The sequence below is a fragment of the Arvicola amphibius genome, chromosome 9, assembly GCF_903992535.2.
Source record: "Arvicola amphibius chromosome 9, mArvAmp1.2, whole genome shotgun sequence".
Lineage (NCBI taxonomy): Eukaryota > Metazoa > Chordata > Mammalia > Rodentia > Cricetidae > Arvicola > Arvicola amphibius.
In genome coordinates this window covers 57055173-57081879 of record NC_052055.2, presented here as the reverse complement: position 1 = coordinate 57081879, position 26707 = coordinate 57055173, and the positions used below count along the sequence as shown (strand labels likewise).

At 42.2% G+C, this 26707-nt stretch overlaps 1 protein-coding gene, 1 long non-coding RNA gene and 2 other non-coding genes across 11 annotated transcripts; 3 read left to right on the top strand and 1 right to left on the bottom strand.

The window, feature by feature from the left end:
* Positions 1 to 1065: 1065 nt before the first annotated feature.
* On the bottom strand, positions 1066 to 6008 carry LOC119823524. 2 transcript variants are annotated; one of them, XR_005286963.1, is made up of 6 exons: positions 5482 to 6008; positions 5049 to 5099; positions 4036 to 4133; positions 3729 to 3851; positions 2663 to 2810; positions 1066 to 2330 (listed from the first exon to the last, which is right to left on the bottom strand). It is a non-coding gene; the product is annotated as an uncharacterized LOC119823524 (long non-coding RNA). The 2 variants fall into 2 exon arrangements; XR_005286962.1 differs by having other exon boundaries at positions 1066 to 2810.
* Positions 5763 to 26707, top strand: Kansl2 (KAT8 regulatory NSL complex subunit 2). 7 transcript variants are annotated; one of them, XR_005286959.1, is made up of 11 exons: positions 5793 to 5895; positions 6314 to 6572; positions 8899 to 9077; positions 9403 to 9517; positions 14465 to 14628; positions 14831 to 14997; positions 15377 to 15473; positions 17473 to 17726; positions 18879 to 18974; positions 22054 to 22180; positions 23323 to 23430. XR_005286959.1 is itself a non-coding variant. In XM_038343577.1 (10 exons), exons 2-10 carry the CDS (start codon positions 6322 to 6324, stop codon positions 24925 to 24927), a joined length of 1467 nt encoding a protein of 488 aa, XP_038199505.1. In that variant the 5' UTR covers positions 5763 to 5830; positions 6314 to 6321; the 3' UTR covers positions 24928 to 26707. The 7 variants fall into 7 exon arrangements, 4 of the variants coding, with proteins under 4 accessions (XP_038199505.1, XP_038199504.1, XP_038199506.1 ...); XM_038343577.1 differs by lacking the exons at positions 18879 to 18974; positions 22054 to 22180 and adding an exon at positions 24796 to 26707 and having other exon boundaries at positions 5763 to 5830; XR_005286961.1 differs by lacking the exon at positions 18879 to 18974.
* Positions 15537 to 15673, top strand: LOC119824110. Its single transcript, XR_005287044.1, has one exon. It is a non-coding gene; the product is annotated as a small nucleolar RNA SNORA2/SNORA34 family (small nucleolar RNA).
* On the top strand, positions 24472 to 24608 carry LOC119824111. Its single transcript, XR_005287045.1, has one exon. It is a non-coding gene; the product is annotated as a small nucleolar RNA SNORA2/SNORA34 family (small nucleolar RNA).

Here is a 26707-nt window from a genome sequence, read left to right as displayed (position 1 = left end):
TAGTATTTGTATATCTAAAGTCAGCCTTGTAAACATGGCTTTTTTCTTTTAATCTAAACTGTCAAGAGTAAGTGACAGTGGTAAGCAGGCTTGGAGCCTCAACTTCTGTAAATCTCATTCCTAAAATTTTGCTTGACTCTTATGTTGGCAGAAATAAATACCTGTGGATTGTTGTTAGGGCTTTTTAAATCATACCTGTGTTGTTGGCTAAACTCTGAATCATTAACCTAAAGCCAGTGTGGTCTTCTGAAGTATTCAGTTAAGCCTTTTGGGTTTAGAAAATACCTAAATATTAGCCTACTTTTCTCATTGATGAATCATTGTGGTTTTTGTATCTGAGACTCTCAGCATCCTTTCCTTGTAAATGTTTTGGTTTAGCGTATCCCACATATTTCTATATTGTTAGTTTCGCCGGCAGTGATAGAAAAATCGAAATCTCCAATTGCAAACAGCAGTGGATTTGAGTATTGAAAGAAAATCATGGTAACATCACTGCTGGGTTTCCTGAAGCCTTTGCAACCTAATTCCTCATTACCTCTCACACCTTGCTTCTAGAAAAAGGCAATTGGAGGGGTCCTATCTATCCTAGTATGGTTGGAATCTAAATATATGCGTTTCCATTATTTTGGGAACTGATTATTTTTTTAAAATTTTTTTTCTTTTGTTGATGAGTTATTTTGATACTCATGCTAGGAAATGAGAAACTAAGACATCTTGATTGGAATGCCTATTTTATTCTCCTGGGTTTGGGAGAATTTAAGCAGTCTATGCAACCCATCAGCTAGTGAGAGATAGCTCTCCACCATCCCCACTGAGCTTTCAACCATTCACACCTCCCCAAATGTCTTGATGTTGACTGAATTTTGGATCTTGATGGTTTAGAAAGCATTCTTGTTACACCAAGCTGTCATTTATTTCTTACTCCTCAGTGGATGGAAGTTTGAAAGAAGAATGGTACTGTAATTTTACTTGGTGGAGTGGTCTAAATTCAGAGTTGTTTTCTAAGTGGGTGAGCTCTCCATTTTAATATTTCTAAAGTTTTTAATATGAACTTGGCAATGGAAAAAGAGGGAAAAGAATGTTTAATAAAAAATTAGTGTCTGCTCTTTCCCTTTTTGAGTGCGTATTGCTGCTTGTATGAAGAGACTCATAGGTTTTGTGTTGCTGTTCTAATTGTGGAGAGGGATGCTTGACAGCATGTTAATTGAAGCCAGAGCATGTATATCTCCCATCAGGTGGTCTGGAAATGCCAGTGGAAGCAGAGGAAGTGATTAGCTGAAGACCATAATGAAATCACTTACAAAGTAGAAGTGCTTTCTGGCCTAAGAACTCAAAACTGTAAGGTGTAACTTAGGGTTCTAAACTTGAAACTGATATATATTACCTTACTTTCCACATATTTTCTATCAAAAACTGTCCATTTTCTTATCAGACCAAAGAACAAAAAAAAAAAAAAAAAGAAAAGAAAAAAGAAAATGAAAAGCAAAGTAACACATTTTACCAGTTTATGTCACTCAGGTACAATTTTGTGGTGAGCTTTTTTTGTTGTTTTGTTTTTTGTCTTATTTTGTACTGCTCAGCATATTATTCTGCTGTTGCCTCTGTCCTCCGTGGGGCACCTCAGTTTTGGGTGCTACTCCTGGGATCTCTACTGCTGTTAGGTGAATGATGATAGGGATGTAAGTGACCATTATCATAAGGGCTCTTTGTAAAAAAACTTTAAAAACTCAAAAAAAATTTAAAGAAGGATATTGTATACACATTTTATAGTCTGGCTATCAGTTTGATATCTTGCTGTCAAGTATGTTTCTCAATCTGTATTTATCCATCCCATCAATAAACGTTAATGATGAAACACCTGATTGTTATTTGTATGTGCCATGTTCTTAAATTAGTCTTTGATTTTGTTGACTCATTACCACTTTGGTTTTAACAGTATTAAGTTCCTATCACACTACCATATGGGCATCAAGTCCATTGGGAGAACTAAGATTTAACTACAGCAGTGAACCTGATGGTGTAAAATATGTTGTAGATGGGGGAAAACTCTTCACTTACATTCTTGCATGAGTACCTGGAAGGGCAAAAACAAACAAAAAAACGACAGCTTTACTATGGTAGCAAAGCTTAAAACACTCATCTACCAAGCACCAAGATGTAGTTTATAACTGTAGCTTGCATCTCTGAAAAGCCACAATGATGTTTCTGGTAGACAGTATGTTTTGTTCAAGACAGCTTCACTGTGTAGCTCAGCTGGCTTCAAACTGCATCTTCTTGCTACACCCAAGGTCTTGAGTGCTGAGATCAATTACTGGCAAGTTCTACCACGCCTGATAGAATTACATTTTGAAGAAGAAAAGTTAAATTGATAATGTAGAGAAACTATGAGCACTACACAAGTTATACATTAGAGGAACAGAACTGCAGCAAGTATGTCAAACTTTAGGATTACCAGTAGTAAAAGATCTTTAAGAGGAGAGCTGATGAGATGGCCTAGTGGGTAAAGCTGCTCACTGCTGAGCCTCACAGTCCCTGGGACCCACATGGTAGGAGAAAACTGATTTCCATTGGTTCTTTAAGCTCCATACATGTGTCTCCACAACCAAATAAATATAATAAAAAAAGACTATTTTCATTTTATGTATATTGGTGTTTTACTTACACGTATGCCTGTGAGGTGTCATATCCCCTGACACTGGAGTTAGAGTCTTTACAGCTGTGAGCCATCCTGTGGGTGCTTGGAATCGAACCCAGGTCCTCTGGATGAGCATCCAGTGAGTGCTCTTTACTGCTGAACCACCTCTCCAGCCCTGTGGAGAAAGGACACTTCTTTAAAAAAAAAAATTGTGGGTTCTGGTCATTCTGTCTGATTTCTTTATTTTGGGTAGAGGAGGGGACAGGAGAGGACAGACTCGACTTAGAAGAGATAAGGTGGCTCCAAAAGTGCTGGAAGGGGCTGGAGAGATGGCTCAGCAGTTAAGAGCATTGCTTGTTCTTCCAAAGGTCCTGAGTTCAATTCCCAGCAACCACATGGTGGCTCACAACCATCTGTAATGAGGTCTGGTGCCCTCTTCTGGCCTGCAGGCATACACGCAAAACAGAATATTGTGTACATAATAAATATTTAAAAAAAAAAGTGCTGGAAGCAATGAGAACTAACGTGTCATTGAGATAGTTGGTGGGATTTGCTGTAAAGTCAGGGAGGTCAAGGATGGCTGTTTGATTTAACCAACTGGAAGGATAGAGCTACTGTTTATGAAAACAGGAACAGGAAATTTGCCTTAGCATTAAATTAAAAATTTAGACATTCATGGAGGACTACTGGATGGATGGATGTAGAATATGCTATTCAAAGCAAAGTTCAGGGTAGTGGTACCTACTTGGGAACCATCAGTTTATGAATGGAATAAGACATAAAAAGAGAGGAAAGTATTGTTTTCAAAACTTGGTGTAGGGAGGATAATGAACAAGAGACTCAAATGACAAGAATGGGCGACTGAGGAAAGAGGGAACTAGAGTACAGGGATCTAGAAAATGTTTTAAGAAGGCTCAGTGGTAAAGTGCTCGGGGTGTGAGGACCTGAGTTTGGGTCCCAGCACCCACATAAGTTGGGTGTGGTGATGCACCTGTAACTCCAGTGCTGGGGAGGAGAGGTGGAGACAAGTACAGTAAGAGGACACGGGAAATCAAATGACATTTGGTTTCCATAGTCACAAAGGTGAGCTTACCTGTGAGTGCGTCTAAACACAAGTTGGTGGACACAGTAGCTCATGCCTCTAATTCCAACTGTTGAGAAGCTGGGGCAGAAGGATTGCCATGGATTTCAGGACAGTCTGGACTACAGAGACTGTCTGTGGGCAAAGAGTAGACCCAGTGTGTTAGATCTTGCAAAATTGTCTTAAAACTGAAGCCTAGAAACTTCATTTGAATTAACAAGATGAAAGGTCACGTATAAACTTGACTATCAATTTGCTGTGGGGAGAATTCTACCTGGAGAAGATTCAAGAGAGAATAAGGGAGCTGGTAATGACACACCTGTAACCCCAGCATGAAAGAGGCTGGGGCAGGAGAATCTTGACTGGACTGGGCAGGATAAGGAGATCCTGGCTTAGGTACAGCAATAGAGGTAGTAGCTGGAAGAGGCAAGATAAACGTTACTTTTTGAATAGGAGAAATTACAGCATATCCATATGCCTTTGGAAGATTCAGAAAACATGTGGGGTGATGTCCTTGAGTAGTTGACCCGGAAATGAGTACACAAATGGAGGGCTTTGCACCCAATAGGACCAAGTCCAGTTAAATCACAATGGTCTGGAAAAAAAATGACAAAATTGTAGACTTTCACAGTCCAAAAGAAGGGTCTAGGCCAGCAGTCCCCATACGGGAGATCAACGAGATACGGGAGAGCTAATGGGAAGTGTGCAGAATGCTCAGAACTTAGAAACGGAGCTGAGCAGCAGGTTCAGTGGGTACAGTGCCGAGCTGTGAGGAGTTAGTTCCAGTGTTCAGCATTCATGGAAAAGGCCAGGCATGGCTGCAACTGCAGTGCTGGGGCAGGGCGTGGGGAGGAGGCAGAGACTAGAGAATCAATAGGGATTATTGGCCACCAGCCTAGCCAGAACAACAAACAAAAACTGCTCAGTGGTGAGGGCTCTTGAAAGACGTGGTAGGAGAGGACTGACTTGCAAATTGTTCTCGGAACTCCATACATGTGATACTCACAAATAAATAGATAAATGAGATAATACTTTTTAAAAAAATAGTGAGCTCCTCCAGGTCATGGTGGCGCACGCTTTCAATCCCAGCATTCAGGAGGCAGAGGCAGGCGGATCTCTTGAGTTCGAGGCCGGCCTGGTCTACAGAGTGAGTTCCTTTTATATAAATATATAAAAGGTGAGCTCCAGGTTACCAGACCCTGCCTCTGTCTCCAGAGTCCTCAGATCTTAGATTACAGGTGTAGGCTACCATACCTGGTGGCCTCTACTTTTTTTTTTTTTTTCTTTTGAGATGGGGTTTCTCTGTGTAGCCCTAGCGGTCCGGGAACTCACTTTGTAGATGGCTGGTCCCCCGGTGCTGGGATTAAAGGCCCGTGCCACCACCTGCCAGGAGAGAGAGTAAGGGATAGAGGACATCAACCATTTTCTGGCCTTCCCTGGCTCACTTGCAAACACACAGAATTAGAAACAGCAGAATCTGTCAGAATCTGACTGTTTGGTATCTGCTTCCTCAATACACTTACTTAGAAGGAAGCGATTCTATGTATTACTTTTTTGGCCCGCTTTGGATTTAGAATTCTTCCGTAATTAGAAGTCTATTGTTTTTCTCTTTCCCCTTGTCCATTTGCTTACCATAGCACTGTTGTTATTTCTTTTTGCTATTTCTACATTTGTTTGTAGATTCTCTCTTTACAATCTACTCCACAATAAAAAACTAATAAAGCCTTTTCATGTATAAACAGGTCAGCCTTGTCCAATTTTTTACCTGTTGTGTAGAAAAGGTAACAAAGTAGCTGCCTGAGAGGACTGGAGTCCATGGCCATCAAAAGGCGAACCACACTGAGGCGGAAAAATATCCGGACCTGGCGACTGGCTGCGGCCCGCCTTTCCGATGGCCCAATCATAGGCCGAGTTTCTGACAGACAGTTCACCTCAACCATTTCCGTCGCGAAGTTTCTCACCGCCCCGCCTCCCTCGGTGATGTGTTGCCTTTGACCAATAGCAGCACATCACCGGCAGAGCAGCGACCAATCAGCGTTTAGGGGCCGCGCGGCCGCGTTCCGAGCGGCCAGAGCGGCCAGAGGGTGAGCTGCGCGGCGTAGCGCGGCGGGGAGGTAAGATGGCGCCGCTGCTGGCGCTTCACCGTTGCTGTTAGGTTGCCGGTTGTCCTTTCTGTCAGGTCAGCGCGGCACTTCGTCTCTTTCAGCGTCAGGGTCACTCTTGATTGCTAGGCTGTCGGGAACCGGGGGTTCTCTGGTGCCGGGAGCCGTACGACAAGATGGCGCTTGCAGGTCTAGGCTCTGCGGGCCGGGGCTTGTGAGCTCCGGGGCGGCCGGGACAAAGGCGGCGTGCCGGGGCGTGGGGGCGGGGCGCCGCGCTTCCGGTCTGCTGCTGTGGGGATTCGGCCAACGTGGTCTGGCCGGGGCAGCTGGCGGCGGGCGGCGGGGAGGTGAGTGGGTGACTTAGCACCAGCAGCCCTGAGGGCGGCGGCACGTAGGGCGCGACCCTCGCCCTGCCGACCGACCCGCGGAAGAACGCAGACTTTAGGCAAGGTTAAGGCCATTTCGATCTTTTGTGTGACTCCCACACCCCTGCAGGTTTTGGTATGAACAGGATTCGGATTCACGTCTTGCCAACGAATCGGGGGAGGATCACCCCAGTGCCCAGATCGCAGGAGCCCCTTTCTTGTTCATTTACTCACCGCCCATGCTCTCAGCCGCGTCTGGAGGGGCAGGAGTTTTGCATTAAGCATATTCTCGAAGACAAGAATGCACCCTTCAAACAATGTAGTTACATATCAACGAAGAATGGAAAACGGTGTCCCAGTGCTGCCCCAAAGCCCGAGAAGAAAGATGGGTATGTGTAGATCCCTGTGTGTGTGTGTGTGTGTGTGTGTGTGGTATGTGGATGCGTGCTGAGGCTCGTGCACGCAAAGCACACGTGTCGCCGAGCCTATTGCAACACCCAAACCTCCTGCCATTAGCTTTTTATTCTTATTACATTTGAAAACATTTATTTACAGTTGGTAGTGTGTTGTGGGTGGGGGCGGCGCGTTCTCTTGTCACGCACGTGTCAGAGGACGATATGCTGGAGTCCGTTCTACCTCGTGGGTCGTTAAGCTTGATCCGCAGAGCCGCCGGGCCGGCCCCTTTGTCGTTTTGTATTTTTCAGAGTCTCATTCTATGCCTGGAACTCCGTATGGACCAGGCTGGTTTGGAACACTTTTGCAACCCTTACACAATGTTTTTTAAAAAATTATGTGTATGGGTGTTTTGCCTGTATGAATGTTTGTGTATTACGTTCATGCTTGACGCCAGCAGAGGCTAGAAGAAGGCATTGGATCCTCTGGAACTGAAATTATAGATGGTTGTTGGGACTCAAACCCAGATCCTCTAGTAAGAGCAGCAGCCTTTGCTCTTAACGCTGAGCCTCCTCTTCAGCCCGGTCTTGGCAACCTTTTGGCCTTGAGAGTGCTGGGATTATGGCTGTGGACCAAGCCCTCTAGAGGCTCCTCTGCCTTCGAGGTGTGGGTGTTTTTATTTTATTTATTTATTTGACAAGGCCAATGTTCCTAGCTCTGGCTGCCCTGGAATTCACTATGTAGACCAGGCTGTCCTAGCACATACAGAGATCTACCTCCTGGGGTGCACCACCATGCTTGTCCCCTGACTTCTATTAGAAAGTAAAAGAGGATCATAGTATGTAGGCTTTGTCATATCTGGAGGGTTAAGGATATATTCTTCGGGATGGAATCAAAATATTAAAATCATCAGAACTGATGGTGGCACACGCCTTTAATCCCGGCACGGGGAGGCAGAGGCAGGGGATCTCTGAGCTCCAGTATAGTCGGGTACACAGAGAAACCCTGTCTCGAAAAACCCTCCCCAATGGTCGAACTGGAACGACACCTGAGGCAGGGGTAGTTGCTTATTTGTAAAATTAAGTGATTTTTTTTTTTTTTAAACTGTGGTCCAGACTAATTTGGAACTCCTCATTCTTCGGCCTCAGAGATTACTGTCTGCACAGCCATACTCAGCTTTAAGTTTTTTATTTTTAAACATGTATTATGTGCATATGGGCTACCACACACGTGGTCAGAGGACGGCTTCCGGAGTTGGTTCTCCTTCCACCAAGGGGTTGGGGATGGGACTCAGGTGGTCAGGCTTTGACAGTGGCTTTTGTATGCTGAGTCATTGAATTGGCTCGCAAGTTAATTCTTAATGCTGAAGTGCTGGCTCACCTGCCCAGCCTTGTTCCTTGTTAAATGGTAGGAACAGTGTGTATGTGTGCGCTGTGGAAGGGACTTAGAGCTTTTATCATATGTGTGCTTAACCTGTGCAGGAATATGACTTTACTAGATAATTTGTATACATTTTTTAGTTTTAAATTGAACCATCTATCTAAAGTGGATTGATAGTAAAATGTGTTTCCAGACTTAGTTTTGAAAACTAAAAGTGTCTCTGATTTTCCGTGAGATATTGTTAATGTTTTTATGGTTAGAATGTTTTGTCTGACTAGAATACTGGTTAAGCTACTTGGCTTTCTCTTTAATAACAACTAGTGTGGGCTTGGGAAGTAGCTTGGTGTTAGAGACCTTCCATGCATGGAGCTCTGGATTTGACTTTGAGCAACACACGTACCACACAAAACAAAAACAAAATTCCAAGTAGGTTGACTTGGGGGCTGTTAAATTTCTGATTCAGATTTGTGTTTCTTTTGAGACAGCATCTCATTCTGTATCCCTGTCTTTTAACTCACTCTAGACCAGGTTGAACTTGGAGATAAACTTCTGCCTTCTGAATGCTGGGATTAAAGGCATGTGCCACCACCCCGACTTTCCTTTCTCCCTCCCTCCCCCCCTCCCTTCCTCCGTCTGTCTCTCCCTCTCTCCCTCTCTCTCCCTCTCCTCATTTTTTGAGGCAGAGTTTCTCTGTAGCTTTGGAGCCTGTCCTGGAACTAGCTCTTGTAGACCAGGCTGGCCTCAAACTCACAGAGATCCGTCTGCCTCTACCTGCTGGGATTAAAGGCATGTGCCACCATCACCTGGCTCACACTGGTTTTCAAGGCGTGAATATAATAATAATTTTAAATTTCCTAAAGACAAAAAAATTAATTGGTGACTAAATATTGCTGACTCCTTTCAAGAGAGAGCTTATTAAATGTTAATGTTTTGCTTCCTTAGGGTGTCTTTCTGTGCTGAACATGCTCGAAGGAATGCTCTAGCACTTCATGCTCAAATGAAGAAGAATAATCCAGGCCCTATGGGTGAAACCCTCTTGTGCCAGTTGAGCTCATACGCTAAAACAGAGCTGGGCTCTCAGACCCCAGAGAGCAGTCGAAGCGAAGCCAGCAGAATACTGGGTAAGGATGTAAGTCTTCTCTCCTGGAGTGCAGTAGAAGGCGCTTAAGAATGAACTTGGCTTAGTGCAATGCTTTGTGTATTTGTGGTTGTCCTTGGGAGTTTGGAGGCTTCAGGGTTGCTGCTGTTGTTGTTGTTAGTTGTTCTGCCTTTAGAGTTTGCTTAGATGTACTCTCCCGATCTGGTGACCCTTCCTTCTGTTAAATTTTTAAGAACTTAAAAATTTGAATTGTAAGGTTTTAAGTCGATTTCTTAAGTAATGTAGCTTCATGTGTGGAGTTACAGAGGTGGGAAGTCTTAATGGCTGCTCTCCCTTCCTTGCCTCAGATGAAGACAGCTGGAGTGATGGGGATCAGGAACCCATTACTGTGGATCAGACATGGAGAGGTGACCCTGACAGTGAAGCTGATAGCATAGACAGTGATCAAGAAGATCCCCTAAAGTAAGTTGTAACTCCACATAAGACTTTTACATATTTATTGTAGTTAGAATGTAAAATGTAGTGTGGCATGTGGTTAATTAATACATACAGGTGGTTTAAGTGTCGTGGTTCAACACCGTCGTGCTCCAAGGCGAGACCTCTTGATTTCTCTGTGGGAGTCCTGGAACTGAAGCTATGCCCATGAGGTGCTGTAGGGAAGAAAGGAGATTTTTTTTTGACATAGGAATGGGAGGAAAAGCACTGACTGGCTAGAGAAGAGAAAGTGGATTTAAATAGGTACTTGTCCTAAATCTCAGAAATAATGAGCTAATTATACTCGGGCATTTGCTGCAAAATTCTATGGTTCTGACTTTTTAAATGGGAAATAAAAGTGTTGAGTAGTTTATTTGGTTTCATGTCTAATGAAAGGAAAACTGACGTAGAAACCCAAAATGTATTTGTTAAGGTTTGCTGCAGCCCCTGGTCTGATGCCACTTCAGATCTGATTTTGTTTTGAGCACAGTCTCATTATGTATGTCTGACTGGCTCAGTTTTTGTTTCTTCTAGTACTAGTTTTTGAATTATCTTAGCAATTAGACAATGTTTATCTTCACTTATTACAGAAGAGTGCACATATATGTATTGGTTTTTTGAGACTGGGTTTTTCTGAGTAGCCCTGACTGCCCTGGAACTCACTCTGTAGACAAGAGTGGCTTGGAACTCAGATCCGCCTGCCGCTATCTCCCCAGTACTGGGTTTAAAGCAATATGGCACAGTTGCTGGGTGGGTGTTTATATTGTTGATGATTACACTGAATGCACTGCAGTAATTGTAACTTTTTTCACTATAGTTATAGATGGGATTTTTCTTTAGAAAAATTGTTTTGTAAAACAATCTTTACAATTGCATTTTTAAAGCTCATTTAGAACATAACATTTTAGCCAAAGCATCAATTGTTAAGTCTTGTTTCTTGTTTCCTTCATTAAGTTCTGACTTCCATACTGTTTATATTCTCTGCTAGTAGAGTGAAAATAATTTCATATTATTTGTGTTTAGTTTTTGAGTTTTGAGGTAGGGTTTTCCTAATCAGCTCTGATTGGCCTTAGACTTCAACATTTCTTCTGAAGCCTCCCGAGTTCTGGGATGATAGGTGTGCATTACCATGCCTGATTTAATTTCATGTTAATAAAGTTATTATTAGGTTTGAGTTTTAGGGTTGTAAACAGGCTAATTGCATCAGCTGTTATTGCAAACACAGTCTTGTTTAGATAGGATCAATAGCTTACGGTTTTTAAAAAATAAAGGATTGGGCCTGGTGCTTGTGGCACACACCTTTAATTCCAGCACTCTGGAGGCAGAGGCAGGCAGAGCTCTGTGAGTTCAAGGCCGCCCTGTTTGTTTTACAGAGTGAGTTCCAGGAGAGGCTCCAAGCTACAGGGAACCCCTGTCTCAAAAAACTGAAAAGAAAAATTAAAAAAAAAAAAAAAAAAGATTTAGGTATGTGTTTTGCCTCCATATGTATGTGTATCACATGTGTGTCTGATTCCCATGGAGGTCAAACGAGGGCATTGGGTACCCTGAAACCAGAGTAATGGATTCCATGGGGTAATTGGAACCGAGCTCTCTTAATTTCTGCTTACTTGGCTTTTCTTTTATGTTAACTACTATTCTAAATACATATATAGGATTGACTTCAATTTAAAATTTTGGCAGATTTGCTTCCAGTCCTGAAGTAAGTTTAGTTTTTTCTTTCTTCCCCCTGTATTCTGTATATTTCAGTGACTTAAGCTTTTCTGAGACCAGGTCTTATGTATCCCAGGCTGGCCTCAAATAAGCTATGTAACTGAGGATGACCTTAAACTTCCCAATCTGAGTACTCTGATTATAAGGAATGTACCAACCATACTTGGTGTATGTATGTTTGTGTGTGTGTATGATTTTTTGGAGCTAGGGTTTCTACTAGGTTTCCCTGTCTGTCCTGAAACTCACTATGTAGACTAGGCTGATTCCAGAGTCATGAGATCAACTTGCCTCTGTCTCCCAGCATTGGGATTAAAGATGTATACCAACATTTTGTTTTGTTTTGTTTTTTGTTTTTTTGAGACAGGGTTTCCCTGTGTAACAGTCCTAGCTGTCCTGGAACTAGCTCTTGTAGACCAGGCTGGCCTCAAACTCACAGGGATTCATCTGTCTCCCGAGTGCTGGGATTAATGGCATGTGCCACCACTGCCTGGTCACATGGTCACACTCTTAAAAAGAGAAGGTCTTTTATGTAGCGGAGGTATCTCAAACTTAACTGAACGTTACGATTCATGAATGCATAGACGTGCCATCAATATTCAGCTCTAGTGGCTCTTTTTTTGAGATTTTATTATTTTTAATTTTTATGTGTGGGTGTTTGAGTTTGTCTGTGTACCACTTATGTACAGTGCATGAATTAGTCAAAAGAGGACATCTGATTTCCTGGGATTGGAGTTATAGACAGTTGTGAACAGCTGAGGGTGCTGAGAACTAAATGAACCCCAGTTCTCTGGAAGAGCAGGCAGTGCTCTTAACTGCTGAGCTATCTTTCCAGCTCCAAATGGCTAATTTTTTGTGTAGATTAGAAAGGCATTGAACTCCGAGAGATTCATAAATAGCTAATTTTTAAAGACATATTTGCATTTAATACTAGTTTGGATGTGTATTTTTTTAAAGATTTATTTGTTATGTATACAGTATTCTGCATGTATGGCTGCAGGCCAGAAGAGGGCACCAGATCTCATTACAGATGGTTGTGAGCAGCCATCATGCGGTTGCTAGGAATTGAACTCGGACCTTTGGAAGAGCCATCTGAGCCATCTCTCCAGCCCCATTGGATGTGTATTTTGTGTGTGTTAACTCATAAAGGAGCTAGCGTTTACTCAATTAAAATATAAAATATATCAGTATTAGTAGCTTGTTTTCCCTGTAGTATAATGACTACCAGGCAAATTGAGTTTAAAATATTTTTTGTTTGTTTCTTTTTTTCCCCCCAAGACAGGGTTTCTCTATGTAATATTCTTGACTGTCCTGCAACTCATGCTGACCTCGAACTCACTGAGATCTGCCTGCTTCTGCCTCCTGATTGCTGGGAGTGCATTACCACTGCCCAGCTTTAAAATGAAGTTTTTAAATGATTTTTCTTTTCTCCTCAAGACAAGGTTTCTCTGCATAGCCATGACTGTCCTGGAACTCACTCTGTAGACCAGGCAGCCCTCTAACTCACAAAGTTCTTGCCTGGGATTACAAGATCCACTATGTCTGGCTAATTTTTTTTTTTTCCCCAGGACAGGGCTTCTCTTTGTGTCTGTGGCTGAACTGGAACTCACTTTGTAGACCAGGCTGGCCTTGAGTTTACAGGAATTTGCCTGCCTCTGCCTCATGAGTCCTGGGATTAAAGGCGTGTGCTACCACCATCTGGCCTGGCTAATTTTTTTTAATTAATAGTTAATCTTTCAGTTTTTAATTGTTGAGCTCAGAAATAGGAGGCTATCGTTATATTAGTGTCAAGGCTACCTTTGAAGTTTGTGGCTGGCAGCCAAATTATACATTGGTATGTAGTCTTCCTAGATTTTGGGCTTTGCATGCATATACGTGCATTTTACCAGAATTCTACCTTTGAGCTGTATCTCCTGGACCATGGTTAGTCTTTGAAGGCAAGAAAGTCTCAGTATAAGATTGTATTTAAAGGAAAATTAGAAATCATAGAGTCATTTGATGTTTTTGTGTCTGCACATGGAGGCCCAGAAAGGGTGCTCGATCCCCTGAACTCATAGGAATTATGAGCTGTGAGTGCTGGGAATCAAGCCGAGGCCTCTGCTTTCAACCCCTGGGCCATCTTCTGTCCCTGCCATATTTGTAATTAAAATACTGATTTGTTCTGACCAGAGGGTCTCTGTTAAATTACTGTGTAAAAGTAGAATGTAGATTAGTTAGTAAAATTTTTGATGTTTCACAATGTAAATAATGAGGCATCTCCACTCTCGTTTCATTTTGTGAGATAACATTTTGATATCCGTTTGTGGAGAGACCTCTCCCTCCCTTGTGTCTCTTTTTACAAAGAATCTGTTCAAGTTTGCCTGAGCTAATGGGAGCTCACCAACTCTAGCCGGACTGGGAAGGAACAAGCATAGGACCAAACTAGTTCCTCTGAATGTGGCTGACAGTTGCATGGCTGGGGTAGACTGAGGGGCCACAGGTAGTGGCACCAGGATTTCTCCCTACTGCATGTACTGGCTTTTGGGGAACCTGTTCTCTTTGGATGTATATCTTGCTCAGCCTAGATGTAGTAGGGAGGGCCTTGGACCTTCCACAAGGCAATGTGCCTTACCTTCTCTGAGGATGGAGAGGGGGTGGGATGGGAGGGTGTGTGGAGAGAATGGGAGGAGGGGAGGGAGTAGGAACTTGGATTGGTATTTTTTTTTTTTTAAATCTAATAAATTAAAAAAAGAGAATTGTTCAGGTCCCAGCACCCATGCGGGACACGGACACTCAGAGTCACTCTGACTTCAGCCCCTGGGCACCTGACAGCTTCATTAGCATTCACGTGCCGGTCCCAGATGCACATGGGAGGGCACTGGATTGTTGGGACCTTTTGTTGGTTTGTTAGTTCTTAGTGCTGAAGATAGAACTAAGGGCCTCCCTTATACGTGCTATATAAATAAATAAATAAATAAATTTTCTTATTTACTAAGATTTGTCAGTTAGCATTGCCTTTATCAAAAACAAATACAAATTGAGTCTATTTTTAGACTTTTATTGTTTTGTTTTGAGATACGGTTTCATATCTAGGTTGACCTTGAATTTGCTGCTTGGTCAAGGCAGGCTTTGAACTGATCCTTGTGTTTCCACCTACGTGCCAGGATTATAGGCAGGCATCACCATGCTTGTCATTCATTACTATTGCTGCTTCTTTAATGTTTTGCTGGATTTATTCTTTTATTCCAGACATGCTGGTGTCTACACAGCTGAAGAAGTGGCTCTTATTATGAGAGAAAAGCTAATTCGTTTGCAGTCTTTGTACATTGATCAGTTTAAACGACTACAACACTTACTCAAAGAGAAGAAGCGCCGTTACTTACACAACCGAAAAGTGGAACATGAAGCTTTAGGCAAGTTTGATGTAGTTGAATCTGCCTGTCGTATAGTGAGTCCTTGTTTGCTTAAATTTGGAAATGGATCTTTGGTTACAAGTTACACTTTGACTTGTTTTAGTGATGAGTGTGTAGTAAGTATCCCAGTACTTGAGAAGCAGGGTAGGGAGTTTGCTGTGAGCTCAAGACCAGATAGATTGACATCCTGTTTGTTCTCTAGGTAGTAGTCTCCTGACTGGCCCAGAGGGACTTTTAGCCAAAGAAAGAGAGAATTTAAAGCGACTAAAATGTCTTAGGCGATATCGTCAACGCTATGGAGTGGAAGCCTTACTACATAGACAGCTGAAGGAACGCAGAATGCTGGCCACAGATGGGGCTGCTCAACAGGTAATTTGCTTATATATCTCTGGGTGTGCACATTCTCTTTATTGATAGAATCATCATGAGCACACTATGTCCAAGTCAGGCCGTGGTGACACACACCTTTAATCCCAGCACTCAGGAGGTAGAGGGAGGCAAAGTTTGAGGCCAACCTGGTCTGCAGAGTGAGTTCCAGGACAGCCAGAGCTACAGAGAAACCCTGTCAACCCTGTCTTGAAAACCCCTCCCCCCCAAAAAAAAAAACACAACAAAATATTGGTGAACAGGTTTGTAAAACATTTTATTTTTTTTTCCCTTATGAATTGACTTTGCTTTCATAACTGAATAATGTTACAGTTGTATGCTTCTTGTGTAGGTTTATTTGTGTTTCTTCTCTCATTTTTAGGCTCATACCACTCGTTCCAGTCAGAGGTGCTTAGCCTTTGTGGATGATGTTCGTTGCTCAAATCAGTCTCTTCCGATGACCAGACACTGCCTTACCCGTATCTTTTAAAATCGCCTGCCTAGGTTCTGATTTTCTAGTTTAATTGAAGGTTTTGTTTACTTTGGCCCTGAATCAAGGCCATCAGTTTGCTGAAGCTGTTGGTTTCAAGCAGGTGCCTAAATAAATGTCTTTCTATGGTCTGTTGGCCATTTCAGAATTTGTAAAATGTTATGGTCAATTCATTAGAAAGAAACATCTGGCTGGATATGATACCCAGCTCTATAATTTGTAGCGCTTGGCTAGCTACAGAGGCCAGCTAGGCCAGAGGATTTGGAATTTGCAGCCACCCTGGGTCACAGCAAAATCCTGACTGGGATGGGTGAAGTGGGGGAGAGGGGAGCTGAAGAAAGGACTAAGTCCTTGGTGACAGATGTGAGTAGCTGCTAGTCTTAATGACATTCCAAGATTTTTCTATACTCCTACATTATTGATTTAGCTTTTGTTCTTTTAAGTTATATATATGTTAAATCTATTACCAAGAAAAAAGATTGCTGTGGGTTTTCTGCCCAGAACATTGTTCTGTACTGTGAACTTCTCTGCGATGATGTCCTTTTGTGTGGTTAGTGCCCTGATGTATGTTTTTAAAGATTGCATTTATTTATTATGTATACAGTGTCTGTCTGCATATATGTCTGTAGGCCAGAAGAGGGCACCAGATCTCATTACACATGTGGTTGCTGGGAATTGAACTCAGGACTTTTGGAAGAGCAGCCAGTGCCCTTAACCTCTGACCATCTCTCCAGCTCCATTTGTGTGTTTTTAACTTACTCAAATTAGAAACTTTAAAAAAAAATGGATTATTTCCCCTATTCTTTCTAATTTGTAAATATAAACTGTTATACAGTATGCTTTTTGGTGTAGAACTACATTTGCTGGTGGGCTGTGAAACTTGTGACCTCTCTGGAGAGAGAGAAATGGAGAATAGAACCTTCTCTTAGTCTTGTTTTGATAGGAAGGGAAATTTACAATGTCTGAATGGCTTAGTACTGGGATTACAGTTGTATATCAATACCGCATGTTGTTTAGAGTTACTGCTCTTAGTATATAAATGCTTATGCAAAGTACTGGGCTCTAAATATGAATGCATAAGCCATAACTGGGCTAGGTGAAACTGCAAAAGTGCCCGTGATGTATGGGGTGGTGGTTTAAGGGCCTTTAAAGGAGGGGATTAGAGCCTATAGAACGCATGAGATAGTAAAGTGGGGAGAGAATGCTGGAATGAGAAAGGTGGACGAGGAGGATGGGGATGGGAATTAGCTGAAATGGACTGTGAGAATACCTTAAGGAAGCCTGTTGCTTTGTAAGCTAATTAAAACAGCAAAACAGAACCTTTTAGCCGGTTATGATGGTGCATACCTTTAATCCCAGCACTCAGGAGGCAGAGGCTATCAGAGTTTGAGGCCAGACTGGTCTAGTGAGTGCCAGGGCTTTGTAAAGAGACCCTGTGTCAACAAATAAACAACTTTCGAAAAAAATTACCTTAAAAGTTTGTTGGGGTTTTTTTTTTTGTTCTGTTTTGTTTTTTAAGAATCAGTCATAGTGGCTCATGCCTGTAACCCCAGCACTTCAGAGGTAACGGTGGGAAGATGAGGAGATACATAGTGAGTTCTTCGGTTCCAAGTGAATGTGTCATGCTATTAGGAGCAATGTTCTGTTTTTCTTTGTTACAATATGGGTTTTCTCTGTCAGTGTATGTTCCTTGGCGTGTTGTTCCCTCTTAGCCCTGCCATAGGGGCGCAGTGTCTCTCATATAACTGACGAGAATCCTGGAACAAGAGATTGAAGATGAGTTATAAATTATTGGTAGGGCTAAACTTATGTGCTGCAAAATGACATTAATTTGAAGAACTAAAAAATTACTCATTGCATTTGGGTTTCTATAAAAGCATAGTCGTTCTCTGAGTAGTGGGATGTACATGTGTGTGTTTGGCTTGGTGCATGCTCCTGTACTGTGCACCTCCTATTGGTTGGGTCTATTTTCTTAACTGTTTCTGCAGATATTTGCCAGGATACAAATCAGGTTCTCTTCAAATGCTGCCAGGGATCTGAAGAGGTACCCTGCAACAAAGCAGTTCCTGTAAGCCTCTCTGAGGATCCCTGCTGTCCACTGCATTTCCAGTTGCCTCCTCAGATGTATAAGCCCGAGCAGGTATTGTCTGTGCCAGACAATCTGGAAGCCGGCCCCATGGATCTGTACTTGAGTGCTGCCGAGCTTCAGCCCACTGAGAGTTTACCACTGGAGTTCAGTGATGTAAGTTAGAGAAGCTCTAATCTGATTGGTCCTTGAAAGAAGACCCTGTTTATTAGTGGTGAGAATAGTTAGTGGTTTTCAGCCAAGAGAATGGATAAAGCTTTTCACATGATACAGATGTTGTTGAATATGTTTGTTACTTTATTATATACTTTCTGTCCTACCTTTTCTCCTCCCCAGACTTTTCTTGTTGTGAGACAGGGCTTCACTGTATATCCTGAGTTGAACCCGAACTCATGATTTTTTATGTCTGTCTCATATGTGTTGGCATTAGAGACATAGACCTCCCTCCCAGGCCTGGCCTCCTTTATTACTTTGGGTGTGATTGGAAGAAGGGTTCAGAGATTTATTGTTATTATTTTTAAAGGTATTTATATGCAGACAGCTGTTGTTACTATCTGAGGATGTTTTTACCACCTCAAAAAGAAATACGATAATCTTTAATACTCAGTTTTTGTTTTGTTTTGCCTTTCAAGACAGGGATTCTCTGTGTAGCTTTGACTGTCGCTTTGGAGACCCGGCTGGCAGATCCTACTGTCTTCTGCTTCCTGAGTGGTGGGATACCTCACTTTCCTTCCTGAGCTCTTACTCCTGGAAGCGCCTGCCAACCATATTTTTACAGTTATCTTACACTGACCTTGAACTTCCTTCAAGTGGTAGAATTATAGGTGTGGACATCACATCTGACTCCTGGGTATTCTTTTTGCTGACACATTTGCCAACTCTGGACATTCCATATAAGTCAGTGAGTTCAGTAAGTTTTGTGCTTTTTTTTTTTTTTAACCCCTCTTTACAGAGGGGAACCTCACATTCCCCTTCTTCTTGGTTTTCTTCTTTTTGGTTTTTTAAGATAGGGTTTCTCTGTGCAGCTTTGGAGCCAGGCTGTCCTCGAACTCACGGAGATCCACCTGCCTCTGCCTCCTGAGTGCTGGGATTAAAGGCGTGCGCCACCACCACAAGGCATCCCTCTTGGTTTTCTGAGACAGGATTTCTCTATGTAGCTCTTCCTGGCTGTCCTGGAACTCAGATCCTCCTGCCTCTGCCTTCCAAGTTCTGGGATTAAATACGTATGCCACCACTGACCTGTGTGTCTATATTTTTGTGCTTAGCTTTTTATCCCCCCCCCTTTTTTTTTGTTTGTTTGTTTGGTAGGTATGCCAGGGAGCAGAGTCTCACTATGTATCCCTTGACTGATCTGAAACTTAGAGAGGTCTGCCTGCCTTTGTCTCCCAGAGTGATCAGATTAAGGTACATGTCACAACACTCTGCTAAATATAATGATTTTAGAATTCATGTTGTAGCTTTTATTAATATTTAAGACTTTTTATTTGTTTGCTTATTTGTTTTTGAGATAGGGTCTCACCTTATAGTTTTGGAGCAGAGGCACACAGATTTCTGAGGTTGAGGCCAGCCTGTGTCATATAGTGAGACCTTAAAAAACAAACCAAGGAGCTCGAGAGCTGCTCAGTGGCAGTGATCACTTGCACCGAGGCAGAGGCAGATGAATCTCAAGTGAGTTCTGACTGTCTTGGCTGTCCTGGAACTCGCTTTGTTGGCTAGCCTGTCTTCAAACTCATTGAGGTCTGCATGCCTCTGCTTCCCAAGTGCTGGGATTAAAGAGGTGTGCCATCACTGCCCAGCTAAGAAGGTTTATTTTATTTTATTTCTTAAATTTATTTATTATGTATACAACATTCTGCCTCTATGTATGCCCGCACGCCAGAAGAGGGCACCAGATCTCATTACAGATGGTTGTGAGCCACCATGTGGTTGCTGGGAATTGAACTCAGGACCTCTGGAAGAGCAGCCAGTGCTCTTAACCACTGAGTCATCTCTCCAGCCCAAGAAGGTTTATTTTTAATTGACGTTTTATTCCAAAATTAATCAATGTGTGGATTTCACTTGATTGAATTCTAATTTAATTTTTGATGCTGTTCTGAACGGGATCTGAATATTTCTATCCTTTTTTGCTTGCTACTTTAAGCCCAGCTTTGTGCCAGCCTAAGAAGACTGGCATTTGATATTTTTTTTTCCTTTTTAAAAAATACTTTATGTGTGTGTTTTGCCTGCATGTATGTATGTACACCCTATGGATGCCTGGCATCAGAAACCTGAAGAGGTTATATCCCCCTGGGACTGAAGTTAAATCAGGTTGTGAGCCACCATGTGGATGCTGGTAATCGAACCTGGGTCCTCTGCAAGAGTAATAAATGATCCTAACCACTGAGCCTGCACAGTTTCTTATATTCACAGAGCTGAGGGATTTAGAATGAAGATTGATGGGGGAACTGATGTGTGATCTAAAACTACCAAGAGAGAAGACCTTGAGGTTTTTTTTTGTTTTTGTTTTTGTTTTTTTTTTTTTTTTTTTTTGGTTTTTCGAGACAGGGTTTCTCTGCAGCTTTAGAGCCTGACCTGGAGCTAGCTCTTGTAGACCAAGCTGGTCTCGAACTCACAGAGATCCGCCTGCCTCTGCCTCCCGAGTGCTGGGATTAAAGGCGTGCGCCACCACTGCCCGGCCAAGACCTTGAGTTTTTAAAACATATGAGTTCACCTCTTCCAAGGGCTGAAGTTCCTGGGAAGGCTTTTGTTTTGTAGAAAACTACATTGCCCTCTATGGTTTCTAGAGAGATGATGCCAGTCCCGTTTTGCTCTCAGAGCTGGGCAGTTTAGGGTACAGTCTGCGAACCTCTTAGCTATAAATTTGGAGTGCTAATTTTAAGGGGAAATTTAAACACCTCCTTATGACTCTCAGGAAACGAAGCCCTTTGGAGTGCTTGTCCATGTTATAAATAAATCTTAACATTTTTTTCTTTTCCTATTGTGATCTAGAGACTCAAAATATGTTGTATCCTTTCTGTTTCTAGTGAGTTAAAGTACTTAGCGATGAGGAAGCTTTTCAAGTACAGACCTCCTTTCCTGAGGGAGGACCTGGGAGACTCCAGTTATGGAGTAGAGCCCAGAGCAGACTTCCTGCTTGGGCTTGTCTGCTTTTCCTGTCCACTCCTACACAAGAATCTCTTGACCAGTCTCTGGCATTCGCAGGAAATTGTTCTCACAAATAGACTTTGTGTATGTTGTGTCCCTGTGGGTGGAAAGAGCTGTGAACAGTGGTCCCAAGCTTTAAAAATGATTGCAGGAAACAAAGTGTCCACAGTCTCAGTGGTGTGAGAACATTGCTTTCTGTGAATGGCATAGATATTTCCAGTACATCTGTAATGGATACTAGTAACCGTGACTGTTTCTCTGTGTTTCTCCTTACACTGGGCAGTGTGTTTAAATTGCTGCTATCTTTTAAGATATTTTAAAAGAATACATTGTGTATCCCAGGCTGGTCTTGAATTTCTCAGAGATCTACCTGCCTCTACCTACCTCCAGAGTTCAGGGATTAAAGGTATGCATACCCACGCGTGGCTCTTAAACATACATTCATTCATTCATTCATTTATTTATTTATGGATTTATTTATGGATTTATCTTTATTTTCTTTGTATGGGTGTTTTGCCTGCATGTATGTGCACCATGTTCATGCCTGGTGCCCTAAGAGGTCAAAAGATGTGTCAGATTTGGATCTTGAGTTATATAGTTCTTTGTGGAGTTCCATGTGGTGCTAGGTATTGAACCTGGATTTTCTGGAAACGCAGTATGTGCTCTTAACTGCTGAGTTATTTCTCCGGCCCCCAGTTGAATTATGTTTGACTTTTTGTTTATTTATTTTAGTTAAAGTAGACCAGGCGCAGAGATCCTCTTGCCTTTGGGTCCTGATTGCTGGTAGTGAAGGTCTGTCTGGCATTAGCTTTTAGACTTTAGACTTTCAAGGGAAATAAGTAGATAATTTGACAGTTTTCTCCACTTGAACTTTGAAGAGGTTATGATTTTTATTCCTGGTGGTTAGTACACTAATAATAAAAACTTGACTTTTTTTTATTAGTACCTAACAGTTGTGTAAAATGATGGGTTTCGTTGTTGTTTCTTTATACATGCGTGTAACATGCTTTGCTCATAGTCGCTTCCCTGTCACCTTTTCTTACTTAGTGTCCCCCCCCCCCCCGCCTGTTCTTTAATGTGGGACCTGTAAGTTCTTAGAGGTAACTTAAAAGCATTAACTGTGCTATTGTCAAGTGTCATGGAACTTAATGTTGACATAGTACTTGAACCATTCTAGTGACTTGGGCCCTAAATCAGTGTTGGTTTCAGGTAGGAGCCACGAACGATGTCTTTGGTCTGCTGATTCTCATTATCTCTGGGAATGGCTGATTCATGTGGGAAAAGTATAGTCTAGAATATAATGTCTTTTTTTTTTTTTTTTTTTTTTTTTCTTAAACAGAATACTTGAACTATGTTAAGTTTAAAACTCAGAGGCTTAGCTGGGCCAGGTGGCACAGGCCCGTAATCCCAGCTACTGTGAGGTGAAGCAGAAACGTCATAAGTTCAAGTCTTGCCTGTGCTGCAGGGTGAGTTCAAGGCTAGCCTGGTCATCTTAGTAAGACCCATCTCAAAGTAGAAATGAAGAAGAGAGGACTGGGAATACATGTAGTTCAGGATGAATCATTTGTCTGCTGTGAGAGAGACCCTGACTTCAGTTCTACCTGAAGCTTATGCTAGGAATAGGGAATTAGCCAAATACTATGTCTTTGCCATTCAGAGAAGTTTGGGTTTCTGTGGTTCTCTTTCTGTTTTCCTACCTCCCTTTTCTCTTAGGCTTGCTTTGTGAATGTTGTCCAGTGGATTTCATGTTACCTTATCTGGTCGCTGATTGTTCTTTCCATATTCTTCAGTGGGGAGCTTAGATGATGACTTAACTAGCCTCAGAGGGAATATATTTTTTATTACATTATTTTCAATAGTATGTATGAGTGCACATACATGTCTACATGCTGTGGTATGCATGCTGAATTCGTTCTTTCCTTCCACTGTAGCACTAGGGGATTAAGTCATTAGGTTTGATGGCAAGTGGCTTTACTCATTGAGCCATCTTCTTAGTCCTTTTATTTTTCTTAAAAATATTCTCTATCTCTGTGTTTGTACACACTTGTGTGTAAAAGTACATCAGAACTTTGTAGGAGTCTGTTTTCTCTTTCCATGTGGATTCTGGGGTTCAAACTCAGTTCGTCACACTTAGCAAGTGCCTCTTCTCATTGAGCCATCTGCTTGTCCTGGGGGTTTTGTTTTGTTGGTGTTTATTATAATAAAACATGTATAATAAAATGTATCACTTTAATCACTTTCAAGTTTACAGTTCAGTGGTATTGAGACTCATGCTGTGCAGTCATTACTAGTATTTTTCCTTGGATTCTTCTATTGGTTCACACAGATTGTATCCCTGTTAAGCCTGCTCTTCCTCTACTCCTGTTAGTCACTGTTTTACTTTCTATGATTTCTCCTAGGAATCTGCTTGTTGATTTATGTTTCATTATCAGCTAAGAGAAAGTTTTCAATATTTGAAAGTTGGCTCGTGTTTGATTGGTTTAGCATTCTAAGCAAGGGGGGAAAGGGGAACCTGAGAATTAATTTGAACTTTGCTGAAAATTATGTCAATTTTAGCTCACTGATTTTATGAATATTGCTGATAGGCTTTCCTCTTTTTTTTCCCCAGGACTTGGACGTGGTGGGTGATGGAATGCCGTGCCCTCCTTCACCCTTACTTTTTGATCCTTCACTAACTCTCGAAGATCATTCCGTCAAAGAAATTGCTGGAGGCCCAGTGAGTATTTTGACAACTGAATCTTAGCTCGATTCCCTCATACAATGACCAGGCCAGGCAGAGGTTTTCACTGTTGATTGGCATGAGTTCAGGAAGTAGGGTATATTTCCAAACAGTGTAAAAGTGCCCACGATGGTGGTTTTCTCAGTGGGTACCATAAAAAGAAAATACCCCTTTCAAGCTAGTAATATAGTTCACCGATAGATATTGTTCTTGGGTTTCTATTGTGATAAGCAGCATGATTAAAAGCAACTTGGGGAGAAAAGGATTTATTTCACCTTATGCTTCAGGTAACATTTCACCTGGGGCAGGAACCTGGAAGCAGGAACTGATGTAGAGGTCATGGAGAAACACTGTTTGCTGGCTTGCTCAGCCAGTTTTCTTACACCATCTAGGACTTCAGGAGTGGCACTGCTCACAGTGAGTTCGGCCCTCCCACATCAATTAAGAAAATGCTCTACAGTAGTGTTCATAGACCAGTGTGGTGGGCCCATTTTCTTAGTTGAGGTTTCCTTCTAAAATGATCTAGACTGTTAAATTGACATAGAACCAGCCAGCATAGACCTTACGCTTACAGTTAAGGTATGAAGTCCTGGGTTTAATGTGCAGCACTGACAAAAACAAAACATGAAACAACCTTTTCTTTCTTTGAATGCCCATCTTAAACTAATTTTCCAGATGAACTGTAGAACTTCTGATGGTTGCCAATCCTCAAGAGTAGGGCATACATTTATCTGAGTGGAGGATGGTGGGTAAATTGTTCTTAGGCAGAGTTCATCATTCTAATTTTTCTTAAGAATAGACTGAGGGGGGCTCGAGAGATGGCTCAGAGGTTAAGAGCATTGCCTGCTCTTCCAAAGGTCTTGAGTTCAATTCCCGGCAACCACATGGTGGCTCACAACCATCTGTAATGAGGTCTGGTGCCCTCTTCTGGCCTGCAGTCATACACACAGACAGAATATTGTACACATAATAAATAAATAAATAAATAAATAAATAAATAAATATTTTAAAAAAAGAATAGACTGAGGGAGGTTGCTGATGGCTCTAACTGAAGACTAGCAGTTATACTGTAGCTGTTGGTTTCAAGCAGAGGCCTAAAGAACTATCTTCCTGTGAGTTATCAGCCCTTCTGGAACCTCAGTAGAGAATGACTTTCTCATTTGGAAGAAACAACCCTCTGTTCTCTTCTTTGACAGCTTCAGTAAAGACTTCTGATTCTCAGGGACATCATAGTATTGGGGAGAGCAACCACATTTTCACTTCCCCTTTTCTTGTAGCTACTGTGAATGGGCATTGGTAAATCAGGGTTATGTTTCAGAACCATTGGATGAGTCTCTAACCAAAGAACTTCTATTTTAATAGGGCCAGATGCAGGTGTCTGGAGATGGGTCCAGATACCAAGGACCTCGAAATTTAGAGAAAGCCTGTGCATCATTCCCCCAGCGTGGATTGGCGACTGCAAATGGAAAGCCAGAGCCCACTTCTATCAGTTGATAGTTCATTCTGAGAATTGCTTGACTTTGGATCTGAACTTCTCATTCTTCAAACAAGTTTATCTCTGGTCATCTCTCACTAAACAGGGGTAACCCAGACTACATGGTGTTTCTTCGGGCCTATACAGTGCTAAAAGCAAACATAAACCAAATTTGTGAGGAATGGATCTTTAGTATTTAGAAGTTACAGGATTCTTTGCAAGGAAGAGAGTGTGGTAGTCTCTGCCTTTGGGATGGAATGAATATTGGAGACTCTGCCTGGGAAAGAGACATTTGGCGATATGATTTCCTAAGCCATGGATGAAATCCATCTAGGCAGGGGCTGCGGTCCTGAGGTGCTGGCCGTTCATGTCTGTCCGTCTGTATCTAAAGACCTGTGATCAACCCTTTCCTCAGTTCCACATAGCTGGGCAGTAGAAACCCCTTTCCTAGTGACAGAAAAGCAGCTCACCTCACAGATCTGGGCTCTCCTTAATTATCCTTGCTTTTAACTTATGTAAATGTCTGGTGGATTCCCTATGTAAATTATAGTAAAATTGTTGTATATAGTTTCTATTAAATGGTAAAATGTTATGGAAATGTAAAGTAGTGTGAATTGAGTTTGTGGGGTTTTTGTTTTGTATTTGAGTGTCTATATTATTTCCTGGGAAAGGTACATAGTATTTCTATCCCCAAACAGGCATTACTGGAGAAACAGCGTGTTCACTGGGGTCAAGACTGTATAGTGCTTTAGGGTCTTGGTTGAACCCCACAGAGGAGATGAAAGAATGGTCGACAAAGGGGGCAATATATGGTGAGGTTTGTGTCAGGCTGGTTTTAGGGAAACATTTGACAGATGCTTCTGAAGACTGAATAACAGTTCACAGAAAACATAAGTAATTAAACCATGAGGAAAAACGGTTAAGCTCTGGGGTGGCCCTTATCCCATTACTGTATGAGCTGTGCATTCCTCCCTGCATGAAGGTATGCTGAGGTGAAGGTCATCTGCCAGCCCAGCGTGCTTTCAAGTATTTCAGTACTTTCTTGTTGCGTCTGACTAGGGTTTATGGTTCCAAAAGGGATAAGAGGCCGTGGCGTGACGACAGAAAGCTTGACCACAAGCATGAAACAGCAAACTGGAAGTGTGCAGCAAGTCTGCATCATCTAAGACTCCAAAAATTGCCATCAAGTGTCCAGATGCCAGAGACTGGTGGACATTTTTCATTCAAATAGCCACATCAGGTTTGTCCAACAGAAAGTCCATAGTACTGGGCCAGAGACTGTCAGAAGGGAGCAGTGATGAAAGGCCAGCGTGAGCCATGTAATCCACCCCACCAAGACCATCAGTGCTGGGGAGACAGCACTGCCCCACAATAGTGCTGCAGGATGACAAGGTTGGATAAGCTTGGGAAATGAGATCATAGAGGGCTGGGTGGGATAGCGGTGCCTATTCATGCCGCTGTAGCCAACATTGCTGAGGTCCTTTTGTGCTGTATTGGACTTCACTAACATTCCTTTATTAGTATCCTCTTAGCTGCCCAAGGAATCAGGAAGTCAATGAAACTTATATATAGATCTCAGCAAGTTCCTGAAGCCTACAAAGTTCTTAAGTCTTCCCAAAGATATATAAGCAGTAATTTCTGGGGAGAGGAGACTAAACAAACTTTGTAAACCAGCTCTCAGCAGGCTGTGTAGGGAGCTCCAGCCATGCGACATCTGAGTTGTCACAATGTTGGGGTGAACTTTTTCAGTGATGTACCATGCTCCTGTAAGCAAACCAATAAACTCAGCAGTTTACTGAA

What these genes read in the sequence shown, in the direction of transcription:
- Kansl2 (XM_038343577.1), top strand. Translation starts at nt 6,322, where the DNA reads ATGAACAGGATTCGGATTCACGTCTTGCCAACGAATCGGGGGAGGATC. An exon ending in AGTGGAACATGAAGCTTTAG is followed by an intron (nt 14,629 to 14,830) that starts GCAAGTTTGATG and finishes TTTGTTCTCTAG; the next exon opens with GTAGTAGTCTCCTGACTGGC. An exon ending in CAGATGGGGCTGCTCAACAG is followed by an intron (nt 14,998 to 15,376) that starts GTAATTTGCTTA and finishes TCTCATTTTTAG; the next exon opens with GCTCATACCACTCGTTCCAG.